The 20,095-nt window shown below is 48.6% G+C and overlaps 5 protein-coding genes across 6 annotated transcripts; 3 read left to right on the top strand and 2 right to left on the bottom strand.

Annotated features, from left to right (window-relative positions):
* Positions 1–6,417, top strand: ONS95_009226 (uncharacterized protein; the record flags this gene model as incomplete). Its single annotated transcript, XM_058502805.1, has 6 exons — positions 1–109; positions 231–329; positions 562–4,220; positions 4,338–4,592; positions 4,639–6,252; positions 6,304–6,417. 6 exons carry the CDS (start codon positions 1–3, stop codon positions 6,415–6,417), a joined length of 5,850 nt encoding a protein of 1,949 aa, XP_058361735.1.
* A 699-nt stretch (positions 6,418–7,116) lies between these two features.
* ONS95_009225 (uncharacterized protein) lies at positions 7,117–8,301 on the top strand (the record flags this gene model as incomplete). The annotated part of the gene is made up of 2 exons (XM_058502804.1): positions 7,117–7,626; positions 7,713–8,301. The coding sequence occupies exon 2, from the start codon at positions 7,744–7,746 to the stop codon at positions 8,299–8,301; it is 558 nt and encodes a 185-aa protein (XP_058361734.1). The 5' UTR covers positions 7,117–7,626; positions 7,713–7,743.
* Positions 8,302–9,657: 1,356 nt separating this feature from the next.
* Positions 9,658–11,487, top strand: ONS95_009224 (uncharacterized protein; the record flags this gene model as incomplete). The annotated part of the gene is made up of 3 exons (XM_058502803.1): positions 9,658–10,171; positions 10,222–10,669; positions 10,716–11,487. 3 exons carry the CDS (start codon positions 9,658–9,660, stop codon positions 11,485–11,487), a joined length of 1,734 nt encoding a protein of 577 aa, XP_058361733.1.
* A 1,850-nt stretch (positions 11,488–13,337) lies between these two features.
* LIG4 (DNA ligase (ATP)) lies at positions 13,338–17,133 on the bottom strand. Of its 2 annotated transcripts, XM_058502801.1 has the most exons (4): positions 16,954–17,133; positions 16,269–16,905; positions 15,271–16,216; positions 13,338–15,222 (listed from the first exon to the last, which is right to left on the bottom strand). In XM_058502801.1, the coding sequence occupies exons 1-4, from the start codon at positions 17,067–17,069 to the stop codon at positions 13,937–13,939; spliced, it is 2,985 nt and encodes a 994-aa protein (XP_058361731.1). In that variant the 5' UTR covers positions 17,070–17,133; the 3' UTR covers positions 13,338–13,936. The 2 variants fall into 2 exon arrangements, with proteins under 2 accessions (XP_058361731.1, XP_058361732.1); XM_058502802.1 differs by having other exon boundaries at positions 16,269–17,133.
* Positions 17,134–19,157: 2,024 nt separating this feature from the next.
* Positions 19,158–19,833, bottom strand: ONS95_015051 (uncharacterized protein). Its single transcript, XM_058508736.1, has one exon. The coding sequence runs from the start codon at positions 19,727–19,729 to the stop codon at positions 19,421–19,423; it is 309 nt and encodes a 102-aa protein (XP_058361730.1). The 5' UTR covers positions 19,730–19,833; the 3' UTR covers positions 19,158–19,420.
* Positions 19,834–20,095: the final 262 nt, after the last annotated feature.

The raw sequence follows: 20,095 nt of genomic DNA, 5'->3' as shown, positions 1-20,095 counted from the left end.
ATGTCGTTTGGAGGGGGATTCGGAGGCTTCGGCCAGAATAACAATACTCAGCAAAGCGCTTTTGGAGGTAGCGGCGGATTTGGAGCGAATAACACCCCTCCCACTTCAGGTATGTTTCTCAATTTCTCAATTCTTCTAGCATGTCTGCGAGCTGGTGTCTGGTTTGGATTGAGATCTTTGACAAACGGCGCGAATCCATCGCTTACTCGACTCTTCTCTGCGCGAAACAGGCTTTGGATCAACTGCGACCACAGGTTTCGGAGCTTCAAACACTGGCGGTCTCTTTGGCAGTGGTGGGACTGGAACAACTGGGGGCTTTGGATCTGGAGGTATGTCCATTTTCCTGCACTGGATCATTCTGGTATCGACCCTTGCGCCGCGCTGCTTAGCACGACCTGTCAAAATCTTCAACTTTTTCCGTCCCCCATCTTCTTTGCTCGCAGATCTCAGGGTATCATCTACACATCAGTCATGAATCCACGCAAATCCTCTTCAGAGAATTCTTCAGGTCTCTATTTAGATGCGAGAGCGGAAGAAGAAATGCTAACGTCGCAAACACAGGTGGGTTCGGTTCAACGAACAACAATGCTTTTGGAGCGAAACCTTCAGGATTTGGCACTACGGCCTCTAGTGGTGGAATGTTCGGATCGGCTGGAACTGCTACGGCTGGAACCTCAGGATTTGGTGGATTTGGATCCACAAACACTACATCGTCGCCCTTTGGTGGTGGGAATACTACAACTGGTGGTGGACTATTTGGCCAGAACAAGCCAGCATTCGGTGCTGCTGCACCAGCTTCGAATCCTTTCGGCTCCACTGCCACAACCTCTCCCTTTGGAGGTGGAGGTACAGGAGCATTTGGGGCGCCCCAATCTACAGCTTTGACTGCCGCAGGTGCAGGAGAATGTCAGGGTACAGGAAACGTTCCATTCCAGGCTTTCGTCGAGAAGGAGCCAAACAGCAGCTCAAACCAACAGAATGCCTTCCAGAGCATCTGCTTCCAGCAACCATACCAGAAGTTCTCGCCAGAGGAGCTCCGACTTGCAGACTATGCTCAGGGTCGCAGATATGGCAATTCCAATAACCAGCCAGGAGCTTTCGGTGCATCGAACTTTGGAGGCTTCGGCGCAACCCAACCCGCTTCAACTGGTTTCGGTGCCAGTGCAAGCACAAATACCAATGTCTTCGGTGGTGGAGCAGCTAGCACAGGGTTTGGCACAAGTCAACCTGCATCAACTGGATTTGGCAGTACTGCGACAAGTGGTGGTCTATTCGGCGCGAAGCCAGCAACTGGCGGTCTGTTTGGATCACAACCTGCAGCTACAAATACTGGTGGTCTGTTTGGATCGCAGCCTGCAGCTACGAATACTGGTGGTGGTCTGTTTGGAGCACAACCTGCTGCGCAAAATACAGGTGGCAGTCTCTTCGGAAACAACAATGCTGCTGCTGCCAAGACACCCTTCAGCTTCGGGACCTCCCAGCCAGCAGCTTCAAGCACTGGCTTCGGATCTACCACTGCGACTGGTGGCTTCGGAAGTGGTGGTCTATTTGGCAACACGGCCACTCAACAGCCCGCTGCGACTGGGTTTGGTGCTGGTGCACAGCAGCCAGCTGCAAGCACTGGATTTGGTGGCTTTGGCGCAACTAATAGTCAACAACCTGGGGGTTTGTTTGGCTCCACGGCAGCTAAGCCGGCAACTAGTCTTTTCGGTTCAACACCTGCAGCTACTAACACAGGGGGTGGGCTTTTTGGAAACACCCAAGCCGCTGCCTCGAATCCCTTTGGCGGGTCCACGAATACCCAAGCCTCTGGCGGTCTCTTTGGAGCGAAGCCTGCCGCCACAGGTGGCGGTCTGTTTGGAAATTCCGGTCAACAGAACAACGCAGGCGGCAGCCTCTTTGGAGGGTTCGGAAATAACCAAAGTCAGGGCCAGCAACAGAACACTGGAGGCGGACTCTTCGGTGCGGCCAACAATCAGCAAAAGCCTAGCGGACTGTTTGGAAGTACGTCAACTCAGCAACAAGCTGGCAATAGCTTGTTTGGAAACCAGAACAACCAGCAACCGTCTGGAGGGTTGTTTGGCGGCTCATTAAATAATCAACAGCAGCAGCCGCAGCAGCAGCCGCAAAGCACTCTCTTTGGCGGCGGAAGTTCCATCTTCAATCCCCAGCAGAATCAACAGAATGGCCAGTCACTTACAGCTAGCATCAACGATAACACAGCTTTCAGCGGCTCTTCATCCATCTTTGCTCCTTTGGCAAATAACCAGGTCAGCAACCCAGGGCCTATTGCTACACCTCTATCGAGCAATGTCAAGACCAAGAAGAGCGCTGCACTTCCATTATATAAATTGAACTCTGCTTCAACTTCACGCTTTTCAACACCCCAAAAGAGACCAGGCTTTGGGTTTTCCTACAGCAACTATAACACACCTGGCAGCGCATCTAGCACTTCCAGTACCCCTGGTTTCGGTGGCAGCTTGCTTGGTGCCGGTAGTTTTGGTCGAACTTTGAACAAGAGCATGTCTACCAGCAGCCTTCGCCGAAGCTTCAACACTGAGGATAGCATCCTGGCACCTGGTGCGTTCTCTGCTAGTCCCAATGCTCGGCATTACGGAAGCACTGGCAGTGTTAAAAAGCTCACCATCAGTCGTGGCCTTCGTCACGACCTGTTCTCGCCACCAACTCCACAAGCCCCGTCTGCTCCGCCATCAGCCCTCAAGAAGCGTGTTTCGTTCGGCGCCGATGTCAACGGGAACGGCAGCTCCGGTTCTGGTTCTTCTAGCCCTCTGAAGCAAGTCACCAGCAATGAAGCTAGCTCAGACACCGCAGCCGTCGTGAATGGAAAAAAGCAGACGGGCCCATCCACTCCTCCTGAGATGTCACAACTCCCGAATAGCAACAACCAGCTGGCTATTGTCCGAGAGGAGGAGGTTGCCCTTGTGCAATCCAAGACACAAACTGACGAGGAGGACGAGCCAATTCTTGGAGAATACTGGATGAAGCCTTCAAAGGAGGAGCTTGAGAAGTTGAACCCTTCCCAGCGCTCAAAGGTCTCAAATTTCGTTGTTGGTCGACACAATACTGGTGTCATTCATTTCGACGCACCAGTCGATCTCAGCAACATCAATCTTGACGACATCCTCGGTAATATTGTTGTACTCACCATTCGATCAGCTACGGTTTATGCAGACGCTGCTAAAAAGCCACCCCCAGGAAAAGGCTTGAATCAACCTTCAACCATTACACTGGACCACTCTTGGGCGCGGAAGAAGGATCGTAACTCTGCTAGAGGCTTACAGAAGCACAAGCAACGTCTTGCGAAAGTCGACGGCACCCACTTTCTTGATTTCGATAATGATACTGGAATTTGGAAGTTCACTGTTGACCATTATACAACCTACGGAGTTCCAGACGAGGACGAGGACGACGAGATTGAAGATGTTAGTGAATTTGGTCAGAGTACTCTGAGTGCTCCACCAGATACACCTACGCCAAAGAACCGTACGCCCAAGCCAGCCCGATTGGACGAATCTTTCGCCTCCGACTCTCAGATGACATACACTGAGTCAGATCCAGAGGATACTTTTGAGTTCAGAAAGAAGAAGATTCTCCCGGGTGCCTTTGACGATCAAGAGTTGTATGAGGATGAAAGCATGGACGGTGAATATGACGAGCAAAACCAGGAGTCTTTTTTAGATGAGCGCTCCGTGGGTTCGCAGTCTGAAAACGGCGTCGAAGAGCCAATGGATCAAGACGGCGAGTATCAGGACGACGAATCTGTCAGTATTGTGGATCAGGAGATGGCGGGCTCCTATCCAGATGCCGACAATACCGCGGAGCTCGGTTCCTCGCAAGAAGGTGAAGATGAGAGTGTGGATGGTATGATGGAAACACCTGGAGCAGTTTTACGGGCCAGAATGAGAGCATTAAAGAGCTCGGAAACCCCTTCGAAGAACAAGTTCTCTGCTGGTGATGACTGGGCAAACGCTTTACAGGCCACTATTAGTCCCCAGAAGCAAGACCGAGCCTTGCTCAAGAGTTTGATCGATATCCAGGGAAACGATGGTCGACCTGACTCCGAACCAACACCAATCCCCAAGCGGGTCATCTCCGATGGACGTGGCTTTGCGACCAGTATTGATCTAATGAACTCTTTGTTCGGTCAGACTCGGAGCCCAGTCAAGGCCAAAGTCCCAGCAAAGCCGAAAGGTTTCGAGGTTGGTATTCCTTCCTAAGTTTTCGATTGGGATGGTTGAATCTAGGCCGTTTGTTGCGCCTGCTCATGTATGTAATGATGAATAAAGGACATTTGCTAAGAATTGTGTATCAAATAGTGGCCATATGCGAAGAAAGCAAAGACGAGTGATCACGATATGGCCAACATGGACGACAGTGAACGCGCTTTCCACGACTCGATGAAGCCTCAATGGGGCCATGACGGTACTTTGGTTTATGCTGCTCCACCAAATTCGAAACCTTTCGGAAGATCCTCTCGTCGTGCTCGCGAGCGTGATGGCTTACTTACGGTTCAGAAGAAAGCAGTGGTCTCAGAGCACCGAGACGTTCGCTTTGCGAAATTCTCGGATGAGGTACTTCATTCCAGTTCAGCCCTGTGACACGACTAACAAATCCTAGACTTCCGCTGGTCTACTTGCGAAACAAAAAGACATTTCAGTCATTGATGCTTCAAATGGCGTTCCACATGCCCAATTACCCGAAAACTTTACGTTCGGTGACTTCTTTGACGAAAGCGCAGCTACGAATCCGGCCACCGCTCACGAGAAGCTCGTATGGCAGCTTGCAAGTATTCTCTTTGACAACTTCACTATTCCCGAGCATCTCGAGCAAGTCGGTAACATAGAGGACCGTCTCCGAAAGGATAAATTGTCAGCATTCTGGCAGAAACTGGTTGATGATGCAGCTTCGAAAGGCGCTGCTTTGGCTAAGTCGGATGAGGAGAAAGCCATTGCATGCTTGTCAGGTCACCGAGTCCCAGATGCTTGCGGACATCTCATCAATACAGGAGATTTCCACCTCGCCACCCTGGTCGCTCTTATTGGCAGCAAGGACTCCATGAGAAACGACATGCGCCAACAACTCAATGACTGGAAGAAGACCCAGATGCTCTCAGAATTCAGTCAACCTGTACGTGCAATCTACGAAATGCTTGCAGGCAATGTCTGCTTCTGCAGTGGATCCAAAGACCTCAATGATCGTATGGAGGCATTCGTCATCTCGAAGCGTTTTGGTCTCGATTGGCGACAAGCTTTTGGGCTCAGGCTTTGGTATGGTATCTCATCTAACGATGTAATTGATGCCGCGGTTCAAGCTTTCGCAGACGACCTTAGCCAAGACAAGGAATCTGCTAGACCTCATGCTTGGTATATTGAGCAGAAAGTACCAGCCATGTGGGATGATGTGAATCGGGAAGAGCGGGACGATCTCCTCTGGGGTCTTTTGAAGCTCTACACCTTCTCCGACTCGGACATCGAAGATGTGCTCCGCCCAGAGAATTCTCAACTCTCTCCTCTCGACATACGTCTCTCTTGGCAACTTAGCCGAGCCCTTATATCATCTGGTCGTGCCCGATATGCAGACGATGACAATGATAAGGCTGACCAAACAACACTGTCTTTCGCGGCGCAGCTTACCAACGAAGGTAGCTGGCTCGATGCTATATTTGTTCTTCTCCATCTCACATCAGACGATGCTAGAGAGAAGTCCATTCAAGACCACCTCGCACGTCATGCAGGACTTGTCGGTACCGAAGACAGCCAAAATTTCGTCACATTGACCCAAACCTTCAAGATCCCTGCACCATGGGTCTGGGAGGCAAAAGCACTGTACATGCGAAGTGTCGAGAGAAACCCAAATGGGGAAGTCGAGTGCCTGATCAAAGCTGGGTCCTTCAACGAAGCACATCGCACCTTCGCCAGAGAAGTGGCCCCCAAGGCTGTTGTCGAGCTTGACTACGACACCCTCAGGACACTACTCTCCGGGTTTCAAGGCAAGGAGGGTACGATCGCCGAATGGCATTTGGGCGGAGAGATATACCAGGATTTCTTGGAACTTCTTCACAACGACAAGAAAGGACATCCTATCGACGATCTTGTTCTTGAGCGACTTTTGTCTGGCCTCCCAGCAGTTGTTCAGGATTCTCGTCACCCGAGCTTCATGGAGACGGTGGCTATTGAGACGATCAGTGGTGTGGTTGCCAAGACTGTGATTGTTATGGGCAAGAAGGGCGAGGTAAGTTCCACTGTTCAGCAAAAGGTCAGAACATCTACTAATATGCCGCAGAAGTCCAATCTTCACAAAATCTTGAGACTTCCACTTACCGAGGACCGATATTTGAAGCATACCGTGGAGTTGAGTCTCGAATATTACAGAGGCGTGATGGCCAACGCGAGATAAGACTTCTGTGCAACTGGAAAGGATGGGTGTCACATTCCCCGATTTCTTTGTATTCGAAAGAGAGAATACCAGGCTGCGCAAGACGCCGCTAGCGACTGCTTGGGAGGAAAGTGGAAAATACATCGTGTGCAAATGTTTTGATGGGTGGTAAGCGAATAAGCGAATGATGGAGGAATCAGGGCCTTGAAAAAATGGGATAATATCAGCGGGGGAAGATGCATGGGTATGGAGATGTGACACTCTAAGGCGCTGTTTATAGATAGTTGGTGGACACCTTTTTCTGATGCATGGCGGATTGGATGGGCATGTATTACTTTTACCTGCTTCTCTCTGCGGCTGTGTATCGCGGCATACTACTTTAGATAGCTAGATAGCTTTCGTCGAGGCATGAAATGAATGCTTGAGATGAACTGACGTGCCTTATCCTCGTTTTATAATCGCTGTGAGTGCTTAATCCTGGAGTTTGTCATGGTGCTGGTGTATTTTATTTCGTTGCTTTGCATTTCAGGTCTCTTTGACCTATTACTATGTCGTCATAGCCTGCTAAGTTCTTTCCTCAATACTCAGCCTAATTACTTCCAACAGTTTATCGTTCTGCAAGTCAAATTTGGAAACATGAGGTCATAGTATTTACATGAGACAAAGGGCTCGCTAAATCCATGATTGATTGGCGCATCACATCAGGCATATGACGAGAACGATACGGTTTCCTCAATTACTTTCTTTATTTATTACTTGTCTTTGTTCCTCCTATATCTCCGATCAAACTCCCTTTTCCTTCCTTCTAATGCTTTTCCATTCTTGGGATTCTTCATTACTTTACTATTCAACTTCGAAGAGGCATTTACTTTACTCAACATCAGGAAACGGAACCGAGACTGGATTTCAAGGAAGAGAGGAGAAGTGCACCCAAAAGAGAAGGCAGGAGAGGGAAAGAGCCAAAATGACGAAACTTCCAGTTGGAACATGCGACACTGTAATCATTCATTCGCTGCCCATTCCATTCCCCATGAATCTGCAGAAGCTTCAATGGGCACTGCCACTATTTCTCACACCAGTTTGACGACATAAACTGACCACACATTTGATATACTAGTGCCAAGCTGAAGACACAACCCTCCGTACCAACCCGTTCACGAATGATGAGCAGTGCGAGGAATGTCGTGAGGGGAGCATTATTGGGGTTTCAGATGTGAGGGCGAGATATAGGTACGTTTCCCATCTTCTTAGTCTTCTCACCTTCCCTACCACCTTACCAAGCTGGGCTACACACTGACACCACCTCACAAACACAGACTCAAAGACATAGACCTCGCAGACCTCAGCATGAAAACCGAGCCTCAACCTGCCTTCCTAGGTGGTCCAGATAGGAGGTGGTATCTCGTCAGTGAGATTGAGTTCAGAGCTGAAGAAGTGGAACAGGAGAAGGAAGAGGAGAAGAAGGAGAAGGAGGAAGCTAGAGAGCTGGCTAGGAGAGCGAAAGAGGAAGTAAGGGAACAAGCTAAGAGGGAGAAGGAGGAGAGGAAGAGGGAGAAGGCAGAGGAGAAGGAGCTGAAGAGGAGGGAAAAGGAGGTGGAGAAAGAGAAGCATAAAAGGGAGAAGGGTAGACCTGCTAGGGCTACTACTGTGGCTGGGGGGAAGAGGAAGAGGGGAAGCGCGGCTATACAAAGATTAGTTGAGGAAGGGAGTGAGGAGGAGGAAGGCGAGGATGAGGTTGAGGAGCCTGTTCAGCCAGTTAAGCGAGGAAGGGGAAGACCACCGAAAGTGAAGAGTGTTGCTGCTCAGACGTCGAGGAAGGTATCGGCGAGTGGTGGAAATGTTCGTGGGACATTGAAGCGTGGACGGGGAAGACCTCGTAAGGCGAGGGTTAATCGGGATTTGTGAAAGGGATTCTGGAATGCTTTGTCGGTTGTGGTCGAACATGAGACTGTACTGGCGTTGGCGTTCGATAGAAAATTCAAAGGCGATATTTGTTAGATTCCATATTTTTCTTTGGCTGCTTCATGAGCAAAAATACTTGTACATCCCACTTTTGTAGCAGCTGAATGCGGGGAAATGGAAGCTGGTTTTACATGGATAGAGGACTAACAGTGGCAAACTTTTGAAGACGAGGAGGTTGGTGGTTTCACCTGTTCTCACTTTCAGTTCAGCTTGATTGAGCTTTGAGTTCGAAACCGAAGAAGCTTAAAAATCCTCCGCGCTTTGCTTCAGTCTTTTGTTGAGTTTCTTACGGAGAGTCTCGAGGTGTTCACGGCTCTCATTCCGTGGATGTGCATCTTGATTAATAGGTCATGAGGCTGATGTGACGGTACCTGCTGCCTAGACGAGGGGCTAATGTCTTAAAGGTGACTCGATTCCCCCTTCTCTCACATTTCGACAGAATCCATTTTCAGATGGCTGGTAATCGTCCGAAGATCTGAATCAAAAAGCCTTACCATCTATATGCCCTATGCAAGGGACGCCCGGAAGGTGCTCATGGATGTCCATATTCTTTCGGCTGTTTCAAGGTTTGTTTGCAGCCTGCTCTGATTGGCTGCAGATCGCGCTGCGGCCCGTCGCTGGGCCTCGTCTGGGGCAGGTTATCGATAACGATTGGTCCCGCCTCCTCTTTGCAACGTCCTACCAACACATCCACCACCGCTGGACTTACCAGGTCGACCGTGGGAGAGGCCAGCACATACAGCACAGCATACTCGTAGTGAAGCTATACAGCTTGTGAGAGGTGAGTGCATCGAGGGTCGGTGCCGTGCAGCGCAGCGCAGCGCAGTGGTGTGGTGTGGTGTGGTGTGGAAGTTAATCCAGTGGCTGGGAGCTGTCGGATACCCTTCGAGTGAACCCCACTACACCTCAACCATCTCGATACCTCCCCTACCGACCGTCGTCGCATCTTCTTCTTTCCCTTATCGTACTGTCGCTGTCAATTTTCACTTGATCACTCAATCAACCATCAACAGCTGTTTCTCGGCGCAAGAACTTCGGTCTACCTGCTCAGGCTGACCCAGCGACCTCGTTCGCGTCACGCGCATCACGACTCAACAAGGCAGACGTGACTTCAGGTCATGCCCCTAATCACTGTTGAAAACCACGTCAATCTCTCTTTGATATCTCTTAACGTCGCACCCGGAACCTTTTTGGCTTTTGCAGTGCTTGCCTTTGCATATCTCTACATCATCTACGTCAGAAACAACCCACTACCCCGCCTACAGGTCGCACATCTACAAGCCCAAGTCCAAGCCCATAATGGGACCCCAGCCCACGATCGAAGACCTGGACCAGATGTTCGAAGAGCACCCTTCTTTAGACGCATCTCTGCAAGACTTCGAGCCGACAAGCAGCGAGATAGGCCAATCGCCCCGCTTCGGATACCCTTCCCATCACTCTGGCTTCCTCTCAGACACAGGCTCGGAGATGGCAGACTCGGTTTCGGGAGGCAGATACAGCCCGCCGGCATGGAGACGCGACGGAAACGGCAATCGAAGCAGCGGCTTCTGGAATAGATCGATGCTGGGCAAGCGCAGTAGGGAGGATTCGAGAGAGAGCAGTCCGGAATATGAGAGCGCGGATGATGGGGAGGATGCCACATTAGCTGCTGCTGCGCGGACAAGGCTACCAACTGGATCGATGTCGCCGGATAAGCAGAGAAGTCCGAGTCCTGGTCCTTATCCGCAAGGTTCAGAAGACTTTGGTAGAACCTTTGGGGGTGTAGTCAAGCAGGAGCAAGATGCAGTACAATCAGCAGAGAATGCCAATAACTGTAAGACATAGAAGAATCTGTAGCATATTGCAAGCACTGATTATTTCCAGACATTCGATTCGCTGTCAGAGCAGAAGTTCAACATCGAACAGAGCCATTTGAAGCAGCGTTTTCTTTCATCAAAACGAGATTTACCACCATGACGAAATCGTGGACGTCCTTGGCGACTTCAATTCTTGTTGCTCTTCTCTCATTCCTAGCTTTGCAAAGACTCTTCCAACCTAGCGACCCGCCCCCGGTTCCAGACTTGGTCAAAGTTGCAGGTCTTGCTAAGGCTTTCGAACCGCTCATATTCTATTCGGAGAATGGTGTACAACAAGTTGGTGATCTCCAAGCTACTGGGGTGGCTGTATGGGATCTTGGAGAGAGTGTACGATCAACGAATATGACCTCCGCTCCTATTATAGTGAAGGAGTTGGATGGATTAAGTGAGAGTCTTAAGACGTTGGCTATTGAACTGACGAGATTTTTTGCGAATGTGGATGGTGATGTTGATGGGTAAGTAGGACTGAGATTTACCTTGGGTTGAGTCTAATGATTCCAGGATTTTAATTGTAATGGATTGGGCGAGACGAGAGCTCTCTCAACTTCAACTTCTACCACCGTCACCTATGACATCCGCATTTGATAACGTACACACGTTGTTGACTAAATGTGGAGTCCTCGAGACCCCATCTGGAACGCCAACAAGAGTTGGTACATTAACTACCTCTATCTTTGGACTGTCTTCGCAACAACGAACACGCCAAACCCTTCAACGCACATTTACCGAGTTTCTCTCCGTCCTCGAAGAGTCCATCAATTCAGAACTGACCCACTCCCTAGCCCTCTTCTCCCTCTTCGAAGCCATCGATCGCCAATTTGGCAATCTAGCCCGCACTGTCGCCCGCGAATCCGACGCCCAGGACTCAGCACAGGACGACTTGCTCTCGTCGCTTTGGACCAAATTGCTTGGCCCCAACGCAAACACCCTCCACAAATTCGAAAAGAACAAGAAACTTCTCAGCAACATCCGCTCCAAGACCGTGCAGAACAAAAACATTCTGGAGGATCACAACCGCAAACTCCTGATGCTCAAAGCCAACCTAGAGAATCTGAGGCGCAAGCTGGTTAGTCCGCTTGTGAGAGCAAATGGTAGTACGTTGGGCATTGAGGACCAGATTAGGGGGCTCGAAGAGGTCAGTGGGTATCTGGGTGGTGTGCGGGAGAAGCAGAAGACGAAGTTGATGGAGTATCTTTATGGGGCTGGAAGTAATAGTGCGCGGAGGATTGCAGGGGTTGAAAGAGGTGAGATGGATGGGTATTGGGAGCGGTGACAATTCTTTGTGTTACACCTGTCTCCTTATTTTGCTTTTGATCTTTGCGATAGATGGACTACAGCTGCATTGAATTTGGTTCGCGCTTGATACAGATTATGGAACTCCCCTTGTGGAGATGTTGTTAGCTCGTTGGTTGGATTGGGTAGATAGAGAGCCGGACGATGGCAAGATCGAAAGATCGCAGGGAAGGATAGCTGGTTGGGTGGTGTTCTGGGCCTGTGCATTGGGGGAGCAACGGCGTCTTACTATCTTGTTTCCCCCCCCCTATTCAACCCCCTTCTTGTATAGCACCTTTCTGTCTGTTTTATTTTCGCAAGCAAATCTGTCTACAGAACAAGTGCACTTTAGTAAATGATACCAAGACTTCATTCAATCCTCCAGCTATAGAATAGCGTCCAATTCCACATATATATCTGTCCAGCTTCTTTCTTTCTTAATCTCTTAAGACGGTATCTCCGAGCAAACTGTTTCCTGAGGTATCATACCTGGAAAGCAAGCCAGCATCCTTCAGTTCATCCACTGCCCATCCCCATTGCCTTCTCCCCCTCAGCCAAGGAACAAGTTAGGCCGAAACTTCCCTTTCTCCATCTCTCTCACAGCCCAGGGGCTTGTCCCATCCTTTCCAAGAGAACAAACCCCTACCTCGAAGTCTCCTTCTGCTTAATTAGCCTCCCACAGTCCATCTTCATAGCGGCAATATATGCCGGGATAGCTTTGTACGTGGCGCACAAGGAGGTGTCGGTCCATGTGCCGATACAGGTGCGGAGTGTGTAACAACAGGTAGTTTGGGTGCACATACTTTACCTGAGGCAGAGGATGTAGACTTCCAAGGGTGTTTGGTATGTGGATATTGTGCTTCCTATTGCTGTTGGTCTGGTGTTATGAGCGTTTCTAGATGGAGGGTTCCGAACGGAAGAGAAGGCGATGGGCTTGAATGCTCGATAGAACAGTCCAAACAGTACGAAGTGGAGGACGGCATGTGAGAGAATTACTTTAGTGAATATATTGTCTAATACGGATGTGAAGCATTCAGTCTTTATGTTAACTTTGTTACCAGTCACCAGCAAGAAGAGCTCCATCATACACTATTGGCATCTGACGATATGAATTCAAGCTACCATGAATCAGAGAATACAGAGATCCAGAATCACAATATTTTGTCAACATTCCATCAAGAATCTGTCCCATAATCATACTCTATGCCAATTAAAGGCTCATCGACCCCCTTTCCCTTTTCCTTCTCCTTGAAGCCCTCCAGATCTCGAAAATACTCACTTCTTCAAGTCCATTTATTTTGAATCTACGAATAGGCCCAAATGTGCGTCCACAAACCGCAGCTCTTCACATCTTGCGCCTGCCACAAAATAACTATCACAACCTGTCCCTTCCAAGCCGCGGCCGAAGACCACGCACGGCACCGCCTCGAAGACTCGCCAGATCATACAACATGTCAACTGTTTACTACAGAGAAGGAAACGACAGTAGAAGGGAATTGTATGATGGGTAGGGAAGGCGGATATCCATATTCTAGTGACGAAGATACTACTATGCGAAGTGTGGATCAACAAACAGGAAGAATTATGGTGGGGAGCTGGGAAGGTAAGAGTAGGCAGAAGCTGTGGTGGGATGCAGACGATTTGTACTTGGTGACATGGACATGAAAAAAGCTCCAAGTGGTAAATAACTAAATAAATATAAGCAATCACAGGGTCAAATTATAAGCATGTCCAATGCGAAGATTGCGTATGGAATTATATGTCTTACTCGCCAATGTAGATTGTGAATTCAAAAGGCATTACGCAATGACCAAGGCCCCTTTCATCTCATCAAAAAACAACTCCTACATCGTTAATAGATATAATTCTTTAGCTCAATTTGTCTTGTATCTCCTTAGACCTTGTTTCTTCCTTACAGTTTCATATCTCCCAAACCCGAAAGCTTCCTAATTCCTGCTTTAACCATTGCCCTCAAAATCAGCTTTGGAGAAATTGAGACCAGACCGGTGTACTGATCGTCGTTTTCAGAAAGTTGTTTTGCTTAGGGGCATGCCAAGACATCAATCAGGGTGGCTGCTATCACTTGACCATGAAACCCAAGATGTTTTGAGTACAGTGAAGAGCGCGAAAAGTAGACGGATCTGATGAAACCGTGGAAGAAATGTTAGAAGAGGGCTTTGCGGATGAGGCTACGATTGACACTGCTGTTGATGAAGATGCTGCCTTTATGACACTTCTGTCTGAGGAATTGGAGGTAGCCTCTGGAAGTGATAGAGAGAATGAGGCACTGAGCTTGAAGGACGCTAGGCGCAAATTGCTACAGCTGCAACAATAGCCTTAGCTTTGTCTTGTGGGAAATAAGAGAATGACTTGTTGCGTATAATTGTTGGCACAAATCTAAGCTCCTACATAGTTCTTGCTCATACTGTAGTCATAACTCTGTTCATGATTCATAAGGCATACCTCTCCTCATCCATCAACGTCTTCTCTTCCCAGCTATCCTCCAGCCACTTCTTACCCACAATCCTCGGTATCTTCTTGAACCGTGAAGCTTTCTGACGTACTTCTTTTGCCACCTTTGAATCGTCTTCCAAAACAACGAAATGCGTGATGCCTTCTTTCTCCTGACCACTCTCCGCAACCTTGCCTCCCGAGAACCTCAACCTATTTTTCATGATCAAGAGATCTATATCTTTGTTTGTCCCTTCTTCATCAGAAGCAATCAAGCGGACTACACATCTCCTAAACATCGAACCGGGCATATCGTCAAGTCCTCTACCGTGTTCTTCAAGCTGGGAGAGGAACTCGTCGGATGAGAAGGTAGAGTTCTTGGGATGGATCATGTGCTCTACTAGAGCTCTCAGATCTTCCACGTTAGTGTCTCTCGCGTAGCTGTCGCCGTATATATCAACATTGTCCTCGAAGTCTGGGCGAGAGGAATCGAGCATGTGGAATAAGTGACTTGGCTCGAAGGGAAGAAGGTATCGAGGTCGGTCGAGTCCGTCAGCTTCTGCTTGCTTCAGCGCTTCAAAGATCCAAGCCGGTCTCAGAATATTTCTTTCGCCTTTTTTGACCAAACTCGCAACCTTGATCACATTCTTGTCTCCGATGCAGATTATTCCTTCTCTGGCTGTGACGCTTTGGAATATACTGCCTCCATTGAGCTTTATCGCCTGCTCGATCTCGGCTTTTGTCTTCTTCTGAGGATGCTGCATCTCAGTCATGACGCAGAAATCCAGACCCTCGAAGATTTTGGTTTTGGGACCTGCATATGGTGTCTTGACTTTGCTGTCTGCCCCTGCTATGACGATGTCTTTCTTCAGTCTCTTTGCCATCTTCCTATTCTCGAGCTTGAACTCCTTGCCCTTGGATTCTGCCTCAGCTTCCTCCTTCAACTTATCGAAATCTTCCAGGGAGAGTCCTTGGTCCCAACGCTTGTCATCTCGTATCTTCCTGAATCGAGGGAATCTCAATGTAAACTTGGTTCCGAACTGATCAGAAGCACCAACTGATGCAGCTTTGACTTCTAGAACGACAGAGTCGCAGGGTTTAATCCACACATCTGGCCGCTCGTACTGCCTGTCTCCACCACCGAGGACGATGAGATCTTTAGGTGGCTTCTTTGGATCCCAATCGTTCCATTTGCCATCAGTGAGATGGCGGATCTTCGCATAGTCTTCGGCTCTGAATCCTCCTCCAACTTTGCAGAAGGAGTAGCATTTCATGGGACTTGCCCCTGTGTGCGGGTTAGATTCTTGATCTTACAGAGAAGTTCTTGACTTACCACTTGAAATATGATTCGGATTTACACGAAGTCCACACAAGAATGATGACAGGGCTCCACCCCGATGACCAGAACCGTAGTATCCGCCAATGACAACACAGTCGAGCGACTCACCAAATTCCGTCATATACTCCGGCTTCACTTTCATCCATTCGTTATTGCGTTCATTGAGACGATAGATAGACGATGGCTTCTTCAGGACTAGTCCTTCAGATGCTTCGGCTACTACCTGGCGAAGTCGGGTTTCGATTTCTGCTGTATCAGTCGTGGCAGTATAGTGATGCTTCTCAAGTCGTCGATGAACATCGTTCACAGACATTTCCATTGCCTTGCGTCTTTCCCGCAGAGTGTATCCCGTAAGCTGCTTACCGTTCAGATACAAACAGTCGAATACTCGAAACAATGGTCGGATACCGGAATTCGTTTCAAACCCATTTCGCCCTTCAGAGATAGCAGCAGTTTTCAAAGTTCCGAATCCTACCATGACATCTGTAGCAACGTCCCAGGTGATCATTTCGCCATCAAGGATAATACTGTCGACTCCTTCATGGAAAGCCCCATCAAGATGTCGCGTCAAAGCTGAGTCCTCGTCATCTGTGCTGTTTCCATACAAATAGCTGTAGTCTTTGCCCTTCCGGGACCACCACTTGTAGTTTCGTTTTCCGTCATCATCAACTTCCATATGCATCTGCATTCGCTCGCCATCAAGCTTCTCTTCGATCCAGAATTCGCCCTTATGATCACCCGTCTCGTCCAGTGCCATTTTCTCGATCATTCTCTGAAATGAATGTGATTGAAATTGAGCGAGCTGGGGCTTGAAACATTCCATCAGTGTAATTCCTCGTGTTTCATCACTAATGCGAATAGATGGATCAACCAGTTCCCAGCAGACTCGTCTTAAACTTGAGGATACGTTGAATAGAGCCTCACCATCTGGATGCCAGACCTGTTCTAAAATCAGTATACGTGAACGACAGCCTGAACAATGCGTCACTTACATCGAGTATGGTCCTTTCTGATGCTCCAATCTTCATCTGACGGAGGATGATACGGATCAACCACATTAATTCATCAGCGTTCATCCTATCGTAGAACGTGTTGAAGATAGGTAGCTGATCCTCTTCCTTGGATACCGCAGAGAGCTTGTCCAGCATAGCGTTGACTTCAGCAATTCGCAAATCGCCAACTGTAGTCCTCATAGCCCGTTTCGCCAAAACTTCGTAGCATCGTCCTGCAAAATCTCCTGCCATCTTGCCCCCTCGAACATCCTTCCAGTTGAGCAGACTCAGAGAATCTTCGGATTTTGGATTGATTTTCAACATTTTAACAATGAGTTTTCCAATGGCTTTCTCCTTCAGGCCATACATGGCGCGATCACGATCCTTCTCAGGCAGGATGAGACGGATGGCGGGGTAAAAGTCGTTTCCCACCTCGCTCCGCCATCTTGAGACAAAACGGTCGAGGATTGCTCTACGCTGTTCGTGAGGACTCAAAGTCTTGGAACCAGGGCCTTTCTTCCGAGCAGCATGTGGGCCGCTGGGCTTCGCTTTGTTGTCGTTGAGCGGATTGAAGAGGGTTGTAAAGAGTTCATGAAATGGTAGAGTCTTAGAGTGATTCATCGGACGATCAGGATATCTAATAGAGTTAACAACTATGCCCTGCCCTAAAACTGCTCAGACCAACTTCTCATTCAGCTCCTCCTCAGTCATGAGGCCGTGACCATACTGTAGTTCATGGTCGGCCAGGGCTTCTTCATCTGGCTCTCTTGGTTGGCTTGTTTGACTCCGCTGGCTAGACATCTTAAATTCTACAGTCCTCAGATAGGTGAACTCATCGAATCGGGAGACGAAAGGGGTTTGGCCGAGCGCGTCTTCTGATGATTCTGGAGGTCGTCGTTCTAAGCAGCACGCGAAACGCGAGATCAGGTGAGTTGCGGGGCTGCGCCAGATGCGTGATTGGCTGAATTTTGGCTATAGAAGGGAGGCTGTTCTGACCTGTACCTTTGAGTTTTTGAAGACTGGAAGTGAGGTAACTTTCATTATGTCCCATTCCCAAGTGGAAGCTTATGAGTCTTGTCGTTTTGTTCTTACTTCAAATCATACAACAATCGTTCTGATGCAGCGGCTTAAGCTCCGCCCGCAATATGATTTTGTCAGAGCATACTGCCCACCTTTGGCGCGTTCAAAGTCAACAACCAAGAATCAGCAAATCTAACATTGGTCAACCGAGTATAGCTTTCAATCCATTCTTTCTCGATTATTTTTGGTGCATGCTTCTTTGCTAGACACACTCGCCTACTTACTCATAGTTCTGGTTAATTGGCATGCTTGATCTCGCACAGTTTGCGACTTCATTGGCATATCAGAACTCCACGATGATAACTTCTCCACCGCGTAGTCAACGGCAACCAGTATCCCCATATGAATGGCCAAAAGTCTAAACATCCAGCTCCCACTCAGATACCTTTTCCACTAGACTCCTTATCTCATAATATACATGTATAATTCTACCTGGCGGCACCAGAAGCGTCTGAGAGTTGGACCCTCGATACCACCTCCCGGCTGTGTCGACTTGTGACGAGCTTGATTGCGGAGGCTTATCGATGAGCAGTCGAGTTTTGATTTTGTTTGGGCTGGGTTGGCTTTTTGGAAACCTTGCTGCATCCGCTAGATGTGAATGCATACGCTCGTGAACATCAAGACCTCTGACACGCATTTCACCTCATAGCCTCATGGCTTTGGCCGAAAGATTCATTCGAATTACCCACTTGGATTTCCTCGCCTAAATATACATTTCTGCCGTATGACCTATAGTCTGTAGGCAAAATACACGGAAGTTGATTGATGCCCAGAACCATAATGGAGAAATTTAGGTCAAGGATGCTGTAGATTCGTCTTCCGGGACAACGCTACCCGAGAGCTCGCAGAGAGACCTTTTGCCGTCGTCCCAAAGTCCAGCTAGGCAATTACTGTTCAGTCTCTCATGCTACAGTCCGCGACATCAAATATGCCAACAAGTTTTGCCAGTAGAACAGCCAGCTTACTATTTCACACGATCTGCTGAGTTCGTTGTTGAAAGGTCATTTTAGAACATCTGGGCACTCTAATTATCGCAGCCTCGACTTGATGAAACTGTGAGCGGAAAACTGGAAGTCTTTCCCCAGGCATATCGCGAAGCAGTTGAGGCTGAGAGCTGAATGCCCTTCTCCAGCCAGAAGCCAATGTGGCTGTACGAAAAGCGCATTTGGAAGGTAGGATTACTTTTGTTGTTAACTCAGACACTCCGCTTGCGTTTGCCTACAGAGGCTATGGCGAAATGTGTGACGACCCCGAACATGTACTGTTGCCGTCGGATGCATATTTATTTCTCCAACCGACTTCAACCGTGTCACTGGACAGCCGGACGCCAAATCGACCAGTGTCCCAAACATGACAAACAGCCATTTGTCTTTGAGATAATCAGATTCTTAGAGCCAAGTCCGGTAAAGGCGAGGTCAACGGTTAGGTACAGCGACTCAAAGTGCTACCTGTCTCTAAGAAATGATCGCTTTTCGTAAGAAGGAAAAGAGTGGTGTGCAGTGGTAAAACTCCAACGGGCGATTAAATAATGCACACGTGAGCGCCCATTTCTCGCTGACAGTAGGGACGAACGAACATCAGATGTAGGCATCCCTCAAAACCAGCAAATCCTGATTGGGCAAATACGCAACAATATGACAGGTCATAGATAAGGGCTGCATGAAAACGGCGAACTGCAGTCTCCGGGTTGGGGGTACAGAGTCGATCGATCTCATCGTATGCTTCGGAAAGCTGAAAGAGCCCAAGGGAAAAGAGGAGGGGTAGTTTGTGTGGGATGCAGCGCGACTCAACTTTATTAGTTGGATATATCGTCGCCGCTTGATTGGAGGGCTCTAAAGTCCGCATACCTCCTCCACGGCCACCATAACTTTGATAAGATCCGCTTCGTTCTCAATACAGAGTACGAAATACTGGAGAATGCCTAAATACTCTTTCGTCACTCCAAATACCGGGATTGGATGATTTCAACTGGTAAGCTCGAGTCTATGCCGAGGCTCTATTGAAAAGCGGACATGAAAGTAGCGGATTGGTTTACTTTGTTCTCCGCAATTCAATCAAACGGCCTCTCCCGATCACGGAGCATAAACGACTTGCCCTCTTCGGAGACAATTGCGGATCATCAATTTTGATGTTCTCGATTTTCTCTGCAACTTGCAGTGTTTAGGAAGGCGAAGAGGCACACGAGCAGAGTAGTCCGGAGGTAGTAGAGCAGCGGTGAGGTTGAGCAAACAAAAGTGGACAGCGAATGGCCATTTGGAAAATGAAAAAGAGAGGAAAGCAATCCAGTGAAATGCAAAGAGAGAGAAAAATTCGCGGTGAAAAGAAATGCAAGTGCCGCTCAGTACCGTAGCAGTCATCCATCTGCATTGCATCCTCCGCATGCAAGCAAGATGGATGTGGAGAGCATATGAGTGCTTCCTGGGCCAGCCTCAGCTTCAACCGGTGAATTGGTCAACTCCAATCCCCAACTCTTGGCCGAAAATAGAGTACAGTAATGGGGTTGCTAAAAGGCTTGCTGGCCTTATCTATCCTAGCCAGTGATAGAAAATGCACGATCTGTGACTGGGTGAGTCGGAAGATGCACTAGGCTTGGGGAGCGGGATACAACATGCAGGTGGCTTCCTTAACCATCGTCATGCAAGTAAATTAGAGTAGTGGACCCTTGTATCGGTGAAGGTGACTGAAAGCCTTGCTGCTCATGCCTGAGAGTCCTCTGGATAAGTCTGAACGATCCTGAAGTTTGACCC

This window comes from Cadophora gregata (assembly GCF_030347475.1).
Source record: "Cadophora gregata isolate MNR1 chromosome Unknown scaffold_3, whole genome shotgun sequence".
NCBI classification, from domain to species: Eukaryota; Fungi; Ascomycota; class Leotiomycetes; order Helotiales; family Ploettnerulaceae; genus Cadophora; species Cadophora gregata.
The sequence above is the reverse complement of the archived record's forward strand: the minus strand, read 5'-3'. Positions and strand labels throughout refer to the sequence as shown.